The following is a 20,695-nucleotide window of genomic DNA, read 5'->3' on the forward strand; positions in this document are numbered from 1 at the left end:
TCAACCAAGCCTCTTTCTTGACTCCTAACTTAGATATTAAGAGTAGTGAAGGAGAAACTTCATGTGTAGTGTCCAACACTATACATATATTCGAGACGTGGTGTAAATCAGATGTGGATATTTAAAGATTCAAATGAACTTTTGGAAAATTTGAAATCACTAAATGTTACCAAAATCAACAGCTTTTAAACATTTACGACTTTTCAAGTTTTAACTTTATACATAACCATTCCCCACGAATGCCACAATAAAATAAAGTCCAGGCTTTTTTTATATCATTGACAACTGCTTTTTCAATAAAAATGGAGTTCGTAAATTCACTTACCTTTACATTGATCATTTGCAAAATCATTTTGTTAAAAAACATTCTGATCGTACACACAAATACTAGTATTCTGAAGTTGACACCAAAAAAGACGCTTGAGTTTCTGATTGACAATATCTATCTTGTTTTGGGGAGACCAGGTCTTCCAACAATCTATTGGAATTCCCATGGGTACCAACTGCGCCGTGTTATAAGCAGACATTTTAGTCTTCATACGAAGCAGAACTTGTCCAAAACTTTATACGTGAAAAGAAGAAAATACTTGCTGTGGCCTTCTACTCGACATTTGGATATATCGATGAAATATTGTTAATTACCATGGTAATTTCGTTTCTTATGTCGATACTATATGTGCTAGTGAGCTTGAAATAAAAGATACCACAGAGTCAGACACATCTGCTTTATATTTGGGTATTTTACTTGAAAAAGACGTTAATGGTAATCTAACAACCAAGGTCCTGCTTAAGTACCAATTAGAATCTGAATTATCTGAATGCTCATACCCGGCAGGCCTCTCACCTTTCAGTTCCAGGTCATGGCACGGCACCAAATGTAACGAGAGAGGAGATAAATGCAGCGGACCAGACCGAGATTCGAACTTGGACCCCCGAAACTCCTGTCAGGTGCTCTTCCAACTGAGCTATCCAGCCACCGGCGATCGAACCCGGCTGACCGCCACACTATATATAACTATTCATTATCAATTATCTGATGAGAAATTATAATGAAATTGGAACAAAAAGCAAGTTTTTAAAGCACTTTACTCATGATTTTATACACGTTGTCATTTAAGAATTATTTATTTTTACTGATCTAATAAAAAATAGGCCTAACGTCTCATTTTCTAACACAAACAAAAATAGATCGACCGCTGCACTGCGGTCGATAATAAATTTGTTACACATTCCTCTCCCATTTCTTATATCCATTTAATAATGGAATAATAACAAAAACAAAACAAAACAAAACAAACAAAAACAAATAGTCAAGTAAAATAATACGACCCATATTAGGACATAATTTTCTAACCTTAGTTAAATATCCATCCTGTATTAAATACTCTGACACTAGTTCAGAGCAGTCTAGAAAAGGATTTACCAGGAGAAATTTTCAAAAATATAATTACCAAAGCATTAACTGATTAATGAAGAATGCATTGAGGTCCTTGGGAACAAGCAAACTTTTGGAAATAAAAAATTAAGTACTATAAATATCAATCAGAAGTCTCTGTCGAGACTGTAGCTCTACTGGTTTGTACTTATAACAAAGGAAGAGAAAAGTAGCAGTTGGGACTTGAAAAACAGCAATAAATAAAATAATGATCCTTGATTAAGTCACATTTTGTGGCAATACTGCAATAAGACTACAACTTTAGAAGTAGCTTTTAATAATTTTTCAAAGAATTTTCAATTTTAGTTACCATGGCAACAACATTCATCAAAATAAATTAAAAAAAACAATAAAGACAATAATGTATCTAAGTAGTCTATCTGCAAGCCACATTTAATTATAATCAAACTAAAACAGTATTTTTTAATAGCATTTTAAAATTATTTTATGGAAATTTCTTTTTTTAGTTACAACGGCAACATCGTTCATCGAAATCAAAAACCGATGCAGAGAATTATGTATCTAAGTTTATTCTTCTTCTGTTTGCCAAGTAACAATGAAACCAGACCAAAACTGTAGAAGGGGTAGCATTTTGAAAGCATTCCATAGAAATTTCTATTTTTAGTAACGACGGCTACACCATTCATCGAAATCAAAAACCGATGCACAGAATTATGTATCTTAGTATAGTCTACTTGTGTACCAAGTTAAGCTAAAATCAGACCAAAACTGAATGAGGAGAAGCATTTCTAATGAATTTCAAAGAAATTTCTATTTTCAGTAACCATGGCAACACCGCCCATAGAAATCAAAAACCGATGCACAGAGTTATGTATCTTAGTGTAGTCTACTTGTGTGCCAATTTATATTGAAATCAAAAACTGTAGGAGGAGTAGCATTTTGAAAGTATTTATAGAAATTTCTATTTTTACATGTAGTAACCATGGCAACACCGCTCATCGTAATCACAAACTAATGCACAGAATTATGTATCTTATTGTAGTCTACTTGTGTGCCAAGTTATACTGAAATCAAGCCAAAACTGTAGGAGAAGTAGCATTTTGAAAATATTTCAGAAATTTCTATTTTTAGTAACCATGGCAACACCATTCATCGAAATCAAAAACCGATGCATAGGGTTATGTACGAGGGTTGTCCGTAAAGTTCGTGGACAACATTAATAATAACTGACAAACAATGATTAAATATATGAAACTATTATTTTCACTAAATTCATGTTTTGTTTTATTAATATGCAAGTTTTCGACAAAAACAAAGCAAAAATAGTTATATTTTTATCAGATACAAAAAAGACTCGCACTCATACCCGGAGCACTGAAACGAAAATCCTTGACGTTACCCGACGTCGAAAGCTTGATACGAGTACATGTAACTTTTCTCAACATAGTCACCGTTTAACTCAGTACATTTCTTATGTCGCTTTAACCAGTCATAAAATGTGCACAAAATATTCTGGTTTCATACGTAAAATAACATGTAACAATGCCTGTCTCATTACCTGCAATCATCTTTCCTCTGTCTGTGTAAAAACGACTTTATATATGGAAATACGACAAAATCACGTTACGAAATTAACTTTTTACAGCACTGCAATCTCGGAATGATAGTCTTCCTTCACGCATGTCATCCTGTTAACTGTTCCTTCCGTCTGAAAATTGTATTTTCAACTAAATACTTAAGAACGGCTTTCTATACTATATTTTTCCAACTGTTTACAGCATTTTGTTGGTCTCTGTTGGTGTTTCTCCAATGTCTACGCAGAATTTTATCACTGCTTACTGCTCCACCTATTGCAAAAACGTCCCTTTTTCGAACAATTCCGATCCTGTCTTCATAGATTCTAACCTCGATTTCTCGACCATTTCTGAACCCTGAACGTTCAGATTTTTCAGATTTGTAGTTTTAAGTTTTGCCAACCTCATAATGTAAAAGCAATTTGAATTTCCGCAGAATTTTACAGAATACAAATGAAATTTATAAAGTGAAAAATAACTTTATAATTAAAATTTTGCAGTGCTCCGGGTAACCATCCCAAGTCTAATAATGAAGCCATTATTTTAATTTTTTTTAAATTGAATATAATTTTACATTTTGTAATTGAGATTTAGTAAAGGATTATAAATATGTCAATAATAAATATCAATGACACCATCTTTCTTTAAATTTGAGCTTGCCCACGAACTTTACGGACAACTCTCGAGCTCGTATCTTAGTGTAGTTTACCTGTGTGCCAAGTTATATTGAAATCAAACTTAAACTGTATTTAGTAACCATGGCAACATCGCTCATCGAAATCAAAAACTAATGCACAGAATTAAATCTTTTTGCACAAAATTCTAACTTTATTGAAAACTTTTTTTGTCAAATTCACATTTAGCGGGATGTTTTCTTAGTCTTAGGATAAATGAAAATCGTTAAAAAAATTATTTTTATCGAGTAACTTCTCTATTATCATTATGAAGATATATTTGCAAAGTAGATTTCAAACAACAAGAATTATGTATCTTATTGTAGTCTACTTGTGTGCCAAGTTATATTGAAATCAAACTTAAACTGTGGGAGGAGTAGCATTTTGAATGTATTTCACAGAAATTTCTATTTTTAGTAACCATGGCAACACCGTTCATTGAAATCAAAAACTGATGCACAGAATTATGTATCTTAGTGTAGTCTACTTGTGTGCCAAGTTATATTGAAATCAGACAAAAACTGTAGGAGGAGTAGCATTTTGAAAAATTGTTTACAGACAGAGTCAGACAGACAGACGGACAGCTAGACGGACGGACGGACGCCGGACGTTACTATCGCATAAGCTCTTCTGGTCTCTGACCAGTAGAGCTAAAAATTGCTATGGTGGAAAGATATATATAATAATCAAGAATAGAAAAACATTTTTAAAATAATTTTTCGCCAGATAGATTTGTTTAAAAACGAATTTTATTGATTAAAAGCAAAGGGGGATAATTCTTCGAGGATGGGTCTAGGTAAAAAAATTAGGACACATTCCGCTCTTACATAGTGACACTAAAACATGAAGATTGTGTCTACGTTTACTGAGTATTCAGCCAACAAATTCACGGAATCTGAGGCTATTATGAATCGGAAAATTTTAATGTCATGAAAAACCACGTGCTGCGTGCTGGAAATGCATGGTGGAGATGAAAGTAATCTGACAGAAATTGACCGCTGATTAACCCATCGAGAAGAATAAATTAATATTTAATAAATCTCCTTTTACAAGCAATACGTAAGTCAATGCGTGTGAATAGATACAAATACTATGAAATATAGAGACATCCTAACCTCTAAAATTTTCAGCACAGACTGATGACGAATAATAGCCGTGACGTCAGAGTTCCTTAAGGTAATTCCACCCTCCTATGATGTCATACAATGAAGCGCATTGAAGTGGTAAAATTGTCTGTTTGGATGAAAAGTTTTGAGCTATCTTTAGACACGCCCATTTCTTTAGAAAGGAAAACTCGGTCAAATGATTCAATCGAATACCTGTAGAACAGGTATTTCATAAATATAACATCCAATGAAATTGACGGTTTATATAAACACCGAGTAAGCACGTGTTCGACTGATACATGTGCCATGCTAGCTCCAGTAAACATGATAAAATCATAAATTATGGACAAAATCGTTGCAATGTGTGTTTTCCATAAGCGGGGACTTTATACATAGCTCTTTCTTATCTAAAACTCTTAATTTCATTGTAACTCATGTTGATTGTCGCGGGAAGTGCAGTGTCCTAAAACATTACGACGAATATTCCTTTCTCGTTTCTAAAGAAATGGGCGTGTCGTTATGCTATAAGTGACCTCCAAAACATGACTCAGAACTTTTCGTCCAAATGGACAATTTTACCACTTCAATGCGCTTCATTGTATGTTTTTGCAAAAACTGTAATTAGTTTAAATTCATACCTTATAGAAAAATATCTCTTGGAAGAATGCTTTATAATAGGTGTAATGATAAATATTGTTTAGTTAAAGAATTTAAAAAATGCATATTTTCTATATTTAATCAATTATTCAATCTTTAAAAAATGTTGACAAGGGCAATAACTCCTTCTAAGGTCTCTTCATTCAGGCATTTGCTTTACTGTAAAATAGTTTCCCTGATATTCACAATTCAAAAGTATCTTTTAAGTAGGAAGTATTTAGGAACACTAAGCATCAGAATTATGCATTTTCACCAGTTTTTACATATTTTTCTCAATACTGTTAACAAGAAATGTACATTTTTTAAGTTGACATACACTTCTGTTTATTTATGTTTCGCATCTTAAATAATATGGTAACCTATACATTTTATGCAATAAATGGAAAGTTTAAAGTCTATTGAATGAAAATAGATGCAGTTTTTGTACTTTGAACCTATAAAATTGTGAGCGTGGAAATTCCTTAACTATGAACGGAGCTGATAAATAGGCCGTAAAAATCGCCATTTGAACCCGAAGCTTTAATATCGACCAGGCCAGATCACAAATATTTATTTCACTTTGATAAATTAGATTTAACCGTGGTTAAATCCCATTAATGGTAAGCTAACAAGCAAGCTCTGTGATAAACGTGATGACTAACTTTTCAATCGTCATCTTCCCTTACTTATGCAACAATCGCGAACTCCTGTGCAACAATATGCCTTTATCGCCTGCATACGGGGTTTATATTTATATTTCTCAGTTGATTCGAAATGCAAGATCATGCTCTACGTAAGAACAATTTCTAAAACGATGTAAATTATTGACAAAAAAATATGAATGTTGATGAAATAAGAATATCAGCAGTCTCGTTCAAAGTCACCATTTCGTAAGTTCTATGGTCAATGGACAATGACCTTGTCAACAAACACAATTCATCATTGAGTGAAATGATGACTGACGCGTTTTTCCTACTAATTGTTAGACCATTATTTACACACTGAATTGCGACGGATTTTTTCCGATTTTTTTTCTGATGACAAGGATCACACTGTTTTATGGACTTTTGAGCTTCAATACTGTTCGTTAACTCCATATTTCATCTGCGGTAATAATTTTTATCTTGACAACTAAGAAATCACTATTGTCATTTCATTGAAATAATGTATGCTTTCATGATTTCGCCATCATTTAAAGGCCGGTATACACGGTAAGATTTGTAGTATAAGATTTGTATTATAATACAGAATCTTACTGTGTATACACTCTTAATACAGTGTATCATACGATTTTTCGAATCTTGTAAAACTGTATTAAGAATAGGGCAATGCTCTATTTCTTAATACAAGTCTTAACAACCTTTCACTTTCAACCAATCAAATGTACTACCCTTGGGGGTCATCCTATTTATATCATTACTAATTTAAAAAAAAAAAAGCACATGGTAAATAAAAATGGCCGACTTTACAAGTAAAAACATCGAAAAACTCGTGGTTTTACGGGAAGGGGAAGAGGACTTGTGGAATATATCAAGCAGTAGCTACCACAAGAAAGATGCTAGAAGCAGAGCTTATTATTATCATTTTTATTATTTTGACAGAGGGAGAAATATGGCAGGAGAAAACAAGTGGGAATAAATAGTTTATTTACAATCTTATAAGATATGTATTTAGCGTGTGTACAAGAAAGTATTATAATACAAAAGTATTATAATACTTGCAGTATACTACAAATCTCATCGTGTATACCGGCCTTGAAGAGGAAGGTGGTTGCGCTTTGAACGCGCTAATATATGTTAACTATATCTCCACAAGCAAATCTTGGATTTTACCAATTTAGTCATATGGGAGATTTATCATTTAATGAGCTCAGTACTTTTTGTATTTTTTCCGTGTTTGTTGATTGTCAGTGGGATGAATATTCAACCACAGTTCAGGGTCCGCTGTCGTGAAATATATGAAGATAACGTACAGTATTCAAGCTCAAAAGTCCATTAAACAACACAAAATTGGAGCACAGCAAACAAGGACCTCAAAAACAGCAGAGGTTGGATCCGCTGAGCAGTGAGCATACCCTACCGTCCAGTTACACCCGCCACGAGCTCCTTGTCATAATCGCGAAACAAAGAAAAACCCTTCGACAATTGAGTTTGTATATAAAGTCCCAGTCACACTGTCACGATTTTAGTTCACGGTAAGCTACGATTCAGGGATCCGTGAATATTCTTAGACATCCGCAGTTAGTACCGTGGTGAGCCCTGATAACTCGAATTAATCCTGAATGATCCGTAAATCATTATGACTGTTTTGAAACAGTCGTGGAATATCGGGACGCTCCGTTGTTTCTGGAACATCGTAGTCGGTCCGTACTGTAATCCTTATATCGCCGTGTAAGCACCGTATTGACTTTCGTGGAGATTCGGGGACATTAGTGACAAATAGCTCTACGCTTGTTTGAAGAAAACGACGGTTGAAATACGGTAGATGACGGTTGTTAATGACGATCCGTAATGAACCGTAACCAACCTACCTTGTAACTCAGTTGAAGAAAGACAACGTCAAGGAAAAAATACGAATATTGACGACCTACCAATATTTTCACAGGCTGCACAACGGTTTCTGACGGACAACTACTATGGTTGTACGGTAATAGACGCGTGGAGTACAATATTTTACGGTTTTTAATTCACTTGTTTCTCCAAATCATGCAGAATAACCAAATCCTGTTTCGATCCAGATCTTCATGGATTTGATACTTAAACTCAACCATCAGCACAGATTTCGACTTTCTTAACAGGCAACAAGCACAGAATAACATCATCTTGGCACATGCTTCTCTGAACCAGAGGAAAAGAAAAAGAAAGAGGAGAACAGTTTGGGTCAGACCATGGTTGCAGAGGCGTGATCTCTTGGGACACTACACCAGACTTATGGGTGAACTCAATATCGAAGATCTTGGAACCTACAAAATTTTTTTTAAGAATGGAGCCTGGGATGTTCCAGGAGATCCTGTTCAGAGGATCGCATTAGAAAGAATGATACTTGGTGTAGGAAGGTTATTCCTCCTGGGTTAAAGTTGGCTATAACCTTGCAATACCTTGCATCAGGAGATAGCTACCACTCATTAATGTATGCTTTCAGAGTTTCCAACAATGCAATCTCCCTCTTGATACTTGATGTTTGTGAAGCTACCATCGTGCTTACTTAGTAAACCCCCGATGAATGGAAGACCATCGCACACGGATTTGGAGTTCGATGGCAGCTGCACCATTGTCTTGGTGCACTTGATGGCAAACACATAACTATCAAGTGTCCAAAAAATGGTGGTTCTCTCTACTACAATTATAAGGGCTTCTATTCTGTAATTTTACTAGCACTTGTGGATGCACACCATAAGTTTGTTTGGGTGGACGTTGGAGCTAATGGTTCATCGGGTGATGCTCAGGTTTTTAACAATATACTACAGGGGTTCCCAGCACCAGATCCTCTCCAAGCTAATGACAAGAACATACCTTTATAGTTGCTGATGATGCCTTTGCCTTAAAGACTTGGCTCATAAAACCATTTTCAAAGCGTAATCTGACAGATGAAGAGAGACAGATGTCAACAGAGAGAACGCTTTTTGGCAAACACAACTACGACAATGTGACAACAACCTAACACAATCGTTTCAATTGTTCACGAAGCGACATATCAAAAACGAAGAACCAGATGAAAGGTCTAATTTTAATTAGATTGTCCTTGATCAGGAAGATCAAAACCACAACATTATTCCTGGATCATGGAGAGATAAGCAAGTCCTGATAGACGCAAATGATATACGAGGGCCGTTCAAAAATTACGCGGACTGTGCTATTATCTACTTACGACAATGTGAAATTTAACAACAGACCTAAACACATATCGTATTTTAAAAAAATTTCTAAAATTAATTGATTCACTGAGAGGAAGCATGACAAAAAAATTGAAGCAAAAGCATGCGGAATCCAAAAATTAACTCATATATTTTCTATAATTCGCGATTTTTTTCGACAATTTTCTCAAATGTATCTTTAAATTGTTCTATTATTATGTATTTAGATTTCTGGCGTGATATTTGAAGTACTAACAGAAATATAGTGATTATTCTCTGATGCGATTACCGTGAAAACGACTGTGTCCTTGATCATTTTGGTAAAGATCACATATATCCCACATGTAGTAAACATTATCGTCACAAATAGCAAATTGGACATAAAGAGGCTATGGAGAAAACTTTAGACTGTTAAAAACGTGCAAGTCACCAATATCACACTATATCTGATAAATACCTGCAGTTTTCGATTTTAAAACAAAAAAATAATATTATTCTACTTGTTTAATAGATTTTAAGCTTGACAAGAAATCTTATGGTGTTTGGATGTTGAGTAGATAAGGTAACTCAAACTGTACAGGTACTATTGGGAAAATGTTGAGAAAATGAAAACTCAATCACATATTTTTTTTAATGCCTGTGACGTCGAAGATTTTGCTGCTCCGTGACTTAATGATATGTCCTGATAAATCACTCAAAATTGATACCAATTTACAACATTTTGATATGAAATTTTGAAGAGCATATAAGTAAAGATTCTTTTATATTATGTGTGACATTTTGCCCGATTATGTCGTCAAATATTTTTTATGTGCAATAAGTCCGCGTAATTATTGAACGGCCCTCGTAGTTGGTGGTAACAGGCTTACTCGGGCTGCTAAAGCCCAAAGAGAGTATCTCAAGGCTTACTACAACTCGGAAGCAGGAGCAGTGCCTTGGGAGGGAAACATGATTTGAATCAATTGTCAAAGGACTTATTTTTATGTGCTTATTTTTATAAAGAAGTGAATAATAGTGATCTCATTTGAATAAAATTTTACACTGTATATATAGTTTAAAAACACATCCACTTGTCAATCAAACGAATTATCAAATATTTGAATTTTACTAGTATTTTTAAATTCGTGAATTAGTCGCAAATCAATTACACGTACCTGTATATTACAAAAATAGTGTGTATAAAGTACATTTGTTTGCTCATCAAATGTTTTGAAATGTAATCAAAGTCTGCCCAGCACCGAGGGTAAAAATGTTCTAGTCTATGGGCTGATCAGACATAGGATAACTTTTGTTACCTAATAGTTAACAAATCCGTACTTCGCAAACGACTGTCTGGCACAATGGCGTCGGAAGCAAATTGAAAGTGGGGGAGGGGCTATGTGAAAGAGAACAAAATTCAAACCTAAAAAATTAACCTGACAATTAAACCAAGAAAATGTAAAATGTGCCCAGAGTCCAAACAATACTATTCCTTTGTCGTGGGGGGTGATCGAACTTCTTTCAGTACCAATCTCCCCCCCCCCCCCCCCCACAACACTGCCACTTACCTTTTTTGACCTAAACTGTTACATACCTGTTGAACTTACGTCCAAATTTGAATGCCTACATTCAGTCATTTTATGACGTCTGCAGATTTCGCTGAGGGGTTTAGAGAATAGACAATAGAGTCTCAGAACCGAGCCTTGGGGTACACCGAATTTTAGAGAACTAGCATCAGACAACGATGAACCAACATCGACGCGTTGTTGTCTGTCACTGAGGTAAGATTTGATCCATTTCAACGAGGATCCTGTAATACCAAACATATTGTCCATACGCTGAAATAGGATGTCGTGGTCTATAACGTCGAAAGCCGCGGATAGGTCGAGCATAACAAGAAAAGCACAACAATTTTTATCAAGTGCGCATATGATGTCATGGTGAACCTTCAGAAGCACAGTTTCTGTGGAATGCCCCGTTCTGTACGCAGACTGAAAATCATCATGCAGTTGATACATTTCCAGATGAGCGTCGATTTGTTTTGCTACAACCTTTTCAAGTATTTTTGAAATAAAGGAGAGATTTGACACAGGACGGTAATTTTTGAAATTATCTTTATCTAATCCTGGCTTTTTAAGCAACGGTCGAACAATTGCCTGTTTAAAGACACCAGGGACGTTAGAGTCCAACAGCGACTTGTTTATGATTGACGTGATAGTCGGCAAGAAGCTTCCAATGCACTGCTTCAGTAGATGTGTAGGTAAGGGATCAAGTTCACATGATTTTACTGATGCTTTCATTAGGAGTTTCCGAATCTCTTCTGCAGTTGCGGTCGCGAAATTAGAAAGCTGCTGACCATCAAATGAAATATCAGCGTGAAAGGGATCTATTACATCAATATTCGAGGTGTTTGACTAACACAGTGTTCCTCGGATATTGCGTATTTTCCCTTGAAAATATTCAGCAAAATTTTCCGATAATTCCTTTCCGCTTGCAGAAGGTAAAACCGGGTCGGACTTGTTTCCCATAAGCTGGTTCGTCAAACAGTAAATCTTCTTGGAGTCTCTACCACACTCGGTAATTTTATTTGAATAGAATTCCTTTTTGCACTGCGTTAAGGAGTAGCTGTATGATCTAGATGATTCTTGGTATATAAGATGGTGAACAGTGAACTTTGTCCGTCGCCAAGTGCGTTCTGCTTTTCGCTTATTTCGTTTGAGCGTATGCAGATCTTCTGAAAACCAGTGCGCATTCTGCCGAATTACTGCAGTTTTCTCGTGCAACGGTGCATGATCATTTAACACCTCCCAAATACGCTCGTTGTACAGGTCTACCATGTTTTCAATTGGAACATCGCTCCGTATTTCTGATAGACGAGATTCAATATCAAAGCAAAATTTATCGTGATCAATTTCGCGTATTTTGCGAAAAGAGAACGACTTCCATTGTTTTTGTGGTTTTTGTGCTAGAAGGGTGGCATCACCCTCTAAGATAGCAATAGGGGTTCTGGAATTATTGCTCTCTGATGTCAGTCTAGACAAGTCCTGAATGCAGCATGACGAAGGGCTCAGTTGCGTCAACGTCAGGGTAGAAAAAGAGGATGCAGGTTTAACTGATGGCTGTCCAGCAGATGGAATTGACGTATCCCATGCAGGAGATGATGTTGTTAGGTGAAGAGTGCTGGTTCCTGGGGGAATGATATGCGGGCTGCTCACAATGCAGTTGGCTAGGCTGGTTGTAGTTAGGCTGATATTGCCAGCTGTCGTTTCAATGATTGTGTGATGATCTGAACTATTTTTGGAGATGATGTGAACTGGAGAAGGACAGAAGCCTGTTGTTGTTGTTGTTGTTGTTGTTGTTGACGTTGTTTGTCACGCTGTGTTGTTCTGGCTACCGAGGCCCTCAGTTCGTTCGACTCCTCCACAAAATCTATGACAAGATGAAATGAATGCCTGTAAAACTTGAGAAGTAAATGGTCGTGGATTTTGCTCGACATGGATCCAATCCACGAAGTCCAAGCAACACGGGACGAAGCCGGGTCTTCTGTTTACCCTTTTTTAAACACACTGTCAATCCAAGCTCCGGACAGCTCAGTATTACGTTACGCTACAACTCCATATCATTATTATTCGAAGGGCACAAAAGTAGTCCCGGAGAATTGACACTGTATGGAGTTTGTCTGTCAATCTGAGAATGTAACTCATTTGTCGTTTCCTCCTGTTGGCCCAACTTTCCTATCAAAAGTTCCGTCTCCCGGTCAAGGTCTTTGGTACACTTTGGATTCTATTGAGATCGAGAAAGGGTCTTATTCGCAGTCTGGCCCTAACAAAAAAAAAATTATACAGGGTTACAAGTAGTATACTTTGCTTATGTCAGCTATAGTTTACTTTTGTAAATTCAATTGCGATGTATTTCTATATTTATTGCATGAAAGTAAGTTTGCCAAGAACTTCAGATCTCTACTTGTATAAATTAACAGTTCTCATACGAAACCTTTTGACATTAACAGGAACGAGTACTTGTACCATTTCAAAAATATTCATTGTTGATATGAAATTTGAGGGATCCAAATGTATGTAATCTTAAAGAAATCTTGATTAATTTTTTCTTAAATCAACCTTTTAAAGTACACATATGTATTTATTTTAGTAAACTAAATTATTTTCTCTAGGAAGGTGGGGTGGTAGGATGTACCTGCGAAGTAACAATTTTTGGTCTAGATTCATCCAGCTCTGAGTCCGAATCAGGAGTAGATAATGCGTTTTTTCCCGAAGCAGCAATCTTTGCTTTCAACTGCAAAAAATAATTTTGAATAATGTCAAGTCAAACACTTAAGGACATACGCAAGGTACCTTACCTACTGATAACTTTTCAAGAGATTCTAAATTTAAACTTATAATACCATTACATGTTCTTTGACAAAAAATCAGCATGTGTTACCAGGGGTTTTGAAAAGATATCAAATTATGATTTTTTTTTGCATTATTCAAAGAAAAATGTACAAAAATTACAAAACATAATTCCAGAATTTTTTTCATCGAAATTTGTTATAGAAGAAGTATACATCCATATATAGACATTAAAAGTATTGCACACAGGTCCTTTATTTAGTGGAACTCTTCAACTCCAGGGGAGAACCCAATAAAGTTCAAAATACGTTGCGTATGACCTTAAAATGCAGTATGTAGAAAACCAAAATATGGGTAGCATTTTACAAAATCAGCGCTGTAAAAATTCATCGTAATAAATGCTTTATTTACTTACATTTATTCCTTGTCTACTCGGAACTCTTGCGAAGTGCTGTTGAAGAAATAAAAAAATTATCCATTATGAACCGATCTCTCTGCGTCATTTCCCTCGCCTCTGCCTCAGACCTGTTCAACGTCAGTTTGCCCAGCCTCGTTTGAACGCTCTCATACCATCTTCTAAGTTCTCCTGCAGACTCCATTTTTAACTCTGTAGCTTTTAGGTGCCATAACTGATTCTTTTTACCGGTGTCCCAATTGGCTTTTAGCCTCTTTGAATATAGGCAAGGATTTTCTCTAAGCTAGATTTATTTCATTTTCCTCTGACAAGAGGATAGAGCTTTTTCTTTTTTTCTTTGAAGGGACCTCTTCGTCACTGATGATGGGATAGAGGAGGGGGGGGGTTGTTCACTCTCGTTTTCACCTTTATCTTCCTTGGCTTCATGGTCGGTCTTGTGGGGCTGTCATCGACAGGAATAGTCTTCTTTTCTTTCTTTTAAGGAAGAGTGATGTTTGATTTTTTAGCATTACCTCTTCTGAGCGACATCTTTACTACTGTGTACCTTTGTATTGATGCTGATGTTTTTCTATAACGTGATTTCCTGAATTCCTTACAAAATGCGTAGAGTGATATTAGGAAAGTCTTCGAATCGTTATTCGTCGGATGTCCGTACATACGCTGTTAAAAACTGTAGATTGACCGTATGAATGCCTTGGTCATCCTTGGTGTGACCGTTGTATTGTACGACTTCAACAAGGGGCACCGCGTTTATCCGTGACGGTGTCCGTACTGAGAGAACCGTGTTCCTTAATGAAACAGTACTGAAACCTTCATATACCGTTGTATAATCTTTAAAAAAAACGTGCATATTATTTTTCGCGCCAAAAAAAGTATCAGCGTCACGATCTTACACGGTCTTTAAAATATCGAATCAACTGAGAGATATAAACTCCGTTTGCAGGTGATGAAGGTACTGATATTGCTGTATATGTAAGGGAAGTTAACGATTGAAAATTTAAAGTTATCTCGTTTGTCATAAAGCTTGCTTGATAGACTACCATTAACGCCTTCTTCAAGGAAATTATCCAAATATGAAACAGATTCCGTGGCATCTTTTATTTCAAGCTTACCGATACATATCGTATGGTCTATGTCCTTGCATGTCGTGCGTTTTGGGTAAAGTCTTCTATGAGTATTTGTTCGACTCGGATCATTCCTGTGTCTGGTGTTTATCTGCCGCTTTTGGAAGAAAACTTACTTTGAGAGGCTGAATTTTTAACTGTATTGAATTATCATCATCTAAATTATCTTCTAAAAGCACTCTGATAAGGTTGATTGTAAAGAGATTATGAATCATTGACAGCATGTATGTAATCCTTGGAGACAGGTCTTCCAACAAACTGTCTGCTCCTTCATAACCGATCTGTCTTCAAATTCTTCTGAAGCAGTACGCAAAAACTTTTACAGGAAACTTAAACTCGACTCCAGATATCTCGAAAACGTTTTATCAATTTAATAATAGTCACTTCCATTCATATATTGACTGAACTCGAAATTAAAAGACAATAGAGAAACTATCCAGTGTCTGTCTGCCAGTGTTTATGGTTATAAATTACCGTTATGATTCCAAAACTTGCAAAAATGTTTCCTCGGTTAAATGGGATATAAGTGTGTTGAAATGAAAACTTAAATGTGTGTGTGATAACTCTTTGAAAGTTGTCGGAGTTTATTTCTTGATAAAGGCAGGTCGATAGGTCAGCAGCTAAGGAGGTCTAATACGCATGCAAATCTCGTGCGCATCTGTCTCTGTGTATGACGCTAAGGAGACCTAATATGCATGTAAATCTGGTGCGGCTGCCTTTGTATTTGACGTCAGTGGGCGAGGACTATTGAAATTAGCATGGAAGTCCTCGTGTGATTTAAATCTACAATTTTATTTCACAATGAAATGGAAATATAAGGAATCACTGTCTAGTTTTGAGAGTATGCCAGGGACATCAACAATAGTGGGAAACATGGGATAATTTTAGCATAACGGGCTTCGCCCGTTATGCAAATTATCCCATGTTTCCCACTATTGTTGATGCCCTGGCATACTCTCAAAACTAGACAGTGATTCCTTAAGTATTTTCACTTGCATGCAAGTTAGCGCAGGATAGATTGAAAACAATTTTATCTCTTTCATATCATAGTAGGATTGGATCAAAATGCCGAGCTTATACTCAGAAGTGGCATTAAATTTTAATGGTTAAATCCTATTTCCAACTTCATTTTTTCCCTGAGATTTGTGCAGAGTGTAATTTTGGTCTTTTGATCAGAACGTGTATAAATTCAATTGAACGTTATTTATAGATAATGTTATCAGAACTATCAATGACTGCGTGAATGTTGACACAGGCTGATTAATTGAGGATTTTTTTTTTGTAGATAAAGATTATTGATATTTCCAAATATTTTTTTTTTAGATTTGTTTCCCTGTTTCCAAAAAACTGCCTAAAACTGACTTTATATGATATAAAATATTAAGCTTGGTTTCTTCAGTTAGAACAAGTTAAAGCACTGTCTTTCGCTCATTTGTACACATAGAATAAAACATTATTTGTACCATACTATTTTTGTCGTCTTTCATGACTTTGAAGTAAATGTAAATTTCTATTCTTAGTTATTTAACTTTTTGTTTTGTCTTCCATCTATATAACAAGGAAAGCGGTGCCTCGTATGGAGCTTCCTTTAGTAGGGCAGCTCAAACACACAATTACATTGCCGTACTAAATGGAAAACTTCATATTTATATTATGAGTATTTCTTTATGTACTTGTTTGTTATCAGATATAGTTTTGATGCCTTGTTTTGATAAATTATCCAAATATGAGACCGATGTGTCAGACGCCATGGTGGCTTTTATTTCAAATTCCATTGGATTACCTGAATGTCAAATCAAAGACAACAGCAAGAAATTTCTTTGCATTTAGAATATTTTCTAAATAAAATTTATTTCATATGAATCTGATAACAGGTCTGCTAAATACCAATTTGAATAGATTTCTGGAAGATTTGATCTCCAGAATCTACACAGATATTATTAGTATCTATCAGAAACTCCAGCATCTTTTACTATTAACTTCAGAGTACTTGTCTGTGATATATATTAGTATTTCAGTGTACAAACAAAATGTTTTTACAAGATAATTTTGCAGATGACCAAGGACAAGGTATGTTAATTAACAATTTCATTTTTTTTAATTAAAAAGGCTGTTGTCTATGATGATTATATGGAATTTTTGTCATAATATCAACCCACCTCCTTGTGGTTAAAAGACCTTCTCTCTCTCTCTCTCTCTCTCTCTCTCTGTTCAGCAAGATTCTAATTCAGTCATTTGTACTTTGGCAGTTTCTATTGTTTTCTAAAATTTATAGGCCTAAAATGCAAAGCAGAACATATCTTAAAGTCCTATTCTTACGTCATATTTGAGACTTCATTCAAATAAATGTAACTGTGATGACAACAACGTTTGAATAATTTTAGGAAATGGATAAATAACTGCTAAATGATGTAGTTCATGTTGGGAATGTATTAATCGTGCTGGATTTTGAGTAATTTCCCCACACTTTTGTTAACATTCTTTTTTAATGAAATTTAACGACATTGTTTGTCAACGCTTTATAAATCCTTAAGACCATTATATGAAAAAAAGTTGGGTATAGCTTATAGAAAGGCAAACTGAAAGGAAGCATAATTTTGTTATTAAACCATTATTGCATTAAATTCATACAGAGCAATTATGAACAAAGCAAGCTGGCTAAATTCTTTGATGCCTTTTTAAAATTTGAATTCAATATAGATTTCAACTTTTAAATCCAATATTCCATTTTGTTTCACAAGAAATATAAGCCTAAATTCATTAGCTGACAGGCCCAAACAAATGCTGACCCCCTCGATCAACACAGAGGATCCCAAACAATAGGTACATTTATTGTTTTAAATGTCTGCATATTTGCCTGTTGATCAGATTTAAATCTTCACGGCTGTGTCCCTGATGTACGGTTACTAAGAGCTCGTGTGCCTCTTATGAACACTGCTGACCTACCAGAAGAACATCAGTCAGTGCTCATCATTTGTATCATTACTAAGGATTTTATCGCTGCTTGTGAAGGGGAAGATTTCGATTAATTGTGAACTCTTCCTGGTTTGGCAGAGAGGTTTGTAATTACAGTGGACCCAGATATAAATAAGTTCAGTATCCGGACGATTTTTCATCGGAACGAAATTTTAAAATGTTATTCTGTCTTGTTTAACTGGTGATTCAGATATCCGGATGCTTCACATATCCGGACAAATTGACTGGGAACAAACGCGTCCGGATAAATGAGGGTCCACTGTACCATAAATAAGTGAGACTAAAAAAAGAAGAATAGAAAGTCTATCTTAAAAATCAGAGGGTCACAATGAATCAATATTTTATCTACCCACTGATCAATCATATATATATATATTTACTTTTTTTTTAAAACATTTTTTTAATCTTACTAATTATGATTAAAATGCATAAAATTTCAGAATTTTTGCGACGCCTAAATTGTATAAAGAATTAAGTCTTTTATACCTGTGAGGGTTATCTCTCTTATCAGAGGGACACTAAACCTTAAAATGGTCAAGGATCGAAAATATTTGTCATAAAATGCAAACTTAAGATGAAAAATCTACAATCAATAATGAATGGTATTAAGGAGGCAATAGCACCGTTTATTAGAGTAGTGGAATATTTGATTGACCCAATTTTAAAGGAACTATATTGTTCATTTAAGAAAAGCTATTTAAATTCCATTGTACATGGTGGTCGAAATTTTGAAAACTAGTTACCCCTCTTTGTCAGGGTTGCATTTGACGAGGTATTTAAAGCTTGATAAATATCTATATCTTAAAATTCAGTTCTGTATTGCCCATAACAATGCACGAGAGAAATAAGGGCATTTGTAACTCACTCTGTTTTTGTTTTGTGAATATTAGTCATAAGCGAAATGTAACAAATATCGAGCAACTGCTCCTTCTCTAAGCAAGTGCTTGCAAAAAGTTTCTCAAATTTAGATATACTTTCATTAATATGTCGAATCTATAAATCTAAGTGAACTTGATATAAAAGATACCTCAGAGTCTCACAAATTTGTTTCATATCTTGATATTTTACAACAAAAAGACATTAATGTTTAACCTAACTACAAAGTGACTTTATGATAAACGTCAACTTCCTTTACTTATTTTGCAATTTACTTATCACCTGCATACAGGGTCAAAGATTTTCAGTTAAGTCGATATGCAAGAGCATGCTCTACGTACGAAAAATTTCTAAAACGACTAAAACGAGGCAAGCTATTGCCAAACAAGTTGATGAATCAAGAATAACAACAGTCTCGTTAAAAGTCATCATTTCACAAATTCTATGGTCAATACAAAGACATTGTCAGCAAATACAATCTATCATAAAGTTGAATTCCGATTGACGTTTCTAATACTTAAATGTAAGCCCATTAGTTACATACTAATTTATCGAGGGATCTATATTGGTTTTAACGTGATAAGGAGCATCGAGTGGGAGTGAACGATCAATAAGTGATGCTCACTCTTCCTTAGCACCTGATCTCACCTCTGATGTTCTTATTTGTTCGTGTTTACTCTGGTCGAAATCTGTATTGTTTGAATGGACTACTGAGCTTACTTGTGATTCCTTCGTTTTCATATTTTATTAGTCCTTATATTTTCTATTCGTCCTAGAACCGGCACGGTAGAGTCTTGAACCTACGACCCACCAATCATGGAGAAAGCAGCTGTCTACTATGCTACTCTGGTGTTTAATTTGCTATCATCATAAAAAATATCGAAATTCTTCCATAAATTGTTCCATTTTTATAATTGTTGCAATCATGTTCACCAAATTAAAAAAAATATTACCAAGGTGTGGTTTACCTTTGATCAAAGTCTTATTGAAATCAAAGCAAACTGTTTTGAAAAAAAAAACAAAACTCAACATAAATATCTTTTTAAGTAACCATGTTCGTCGACAGTAAAACAGAAATATACATACAATTATCTCTTAGTTGTACACCAACTCATTGGTACTGAACTAAAACTGTAGGAGGAATTAAGAATTTCACTGAAATACAAAAAAAAATATTCTAAGAACTATACAATACATAGAATAGAATAAAAACCTTTTGATATGACTTTGAGCTATAGAGTTACAAGCATTAATTGTTAAATACATGCAGCTTACCGCCAGAGACAACAAATATATCATTTCTAAATTAAATCATATATTATCATATACTAGTATTTTTGGTACTTGTTGATCAAAACTTTCTAAAATTTTCTTTACTTTCTAACTTGAGTTCACGGGTGAATCTAGCTTTTATCCAGGCTCTATGTAGTGTGACATACATGTACTATGATGGGTTTGTTCCTATCTCGCCTTAACTGTAAAATGTAGCATTCCCATTTCGCCTTAGTAAGCTCTCAGGTGAATTAAGGTGATGATTTGATATATTTAACAAAAAGTATTTTTTGGTATTACACATATTATTTCATTCACAGTATTCATAAATTTCCATTAATTGTTAAATTCAATCTAAAAAAATTATTATTTTAATTTTTATATCAACCTAGTTATAATATTTACAAATACTGAAATTTCCATTTCGCCTTAGTACTTTTTAACTTTTTGTTACCTGTATTTCAC

General features: G+C 34.9%; 2 protein-coding genes across 2 annotated transcripts in view; one reads left to right on the forward strand and one right to left on the reverse strand.

The window, feature by feature from the left end:
• Positions 1 to 12,459: 12,459 nt before the first annotated feature.
• On the reverse strand, positions 12,460 to 14,408 carry LOC134264743 (uncharacterized). Its single transcript, XM_062747030.1, has 3 exons — positions 14,388 to 14,408; positions 14,013 to 14,265; positions 12,460 to 12,761 (listed from the first exon to the last, which is right to left on the reverse strand). The coding sequence occupies exons 1-3, from the start codon at positions 14,406 to 14,408 to the stop codon at positions 12,460 to 12,462; spliced, it is 576 nt and encodes a 191-aa protein (XP_062603014.1).
• A 3,733-nt stretch (positions 14,409 to 18,141) lies between these two features.
• Positions 18,142 to 20,695, forward strand: part of LOC134264741 (roundabout homolog 1-like) — a 41,807-nt gene continuing 39,253 nt past the window's right edge. Inside the window, exon 1 of the mRNA XM_062747029.1 lies at positions 18,142 to 18,164. The gene's annotated coding sequence lies outside the window, so the exon portion shown is untranslated. The remainder of the gene's footprint in view (positions 18,165 to 20,695) is intronic.

Source organism: Saccostrea cucullata, unplaced genomic scaffold (genome assembly GCF_032062105.1).
Source record: "Saccostrea cucullata isolate Sc308-1 unplaced genomic scaffold, CSIRO_AGI_Scuc_v1 ctg316, whole genome shotgun sequence".
NCBI lineage: Eukaryota > Metazoa > Mollusca > Bivalvia > Ostreida > Ostreidae > Saccostrea > Saccostrea cuccullata.

What these genes read in the sequence shown, in the direction of transcription:
- LOC134264743 (XM_062747030.1), bottom strand. Translation starts at nt 14,408, where the DNA reads ATGAAGCCAAGGAAGATAAAG. An exon ending in TGAAGCCAAGGAAGATAAAG is followed by an intron (nt 14,266 to 14,387) that starts GTGAAAACGAGA and finishes AAATAAATCTAG; the next exon opens with CTTAGAGAAAATCCTTGCCT. An exon ending in TATTTCTTCAACAGCACTTC is followed by an intron (nt 12,762 to 14,012) that starts GCAAGAGTTCCG and finishes AAGGGTAAACAG; the next exon opens with AAGACCCGGCTTCGTCCCGT.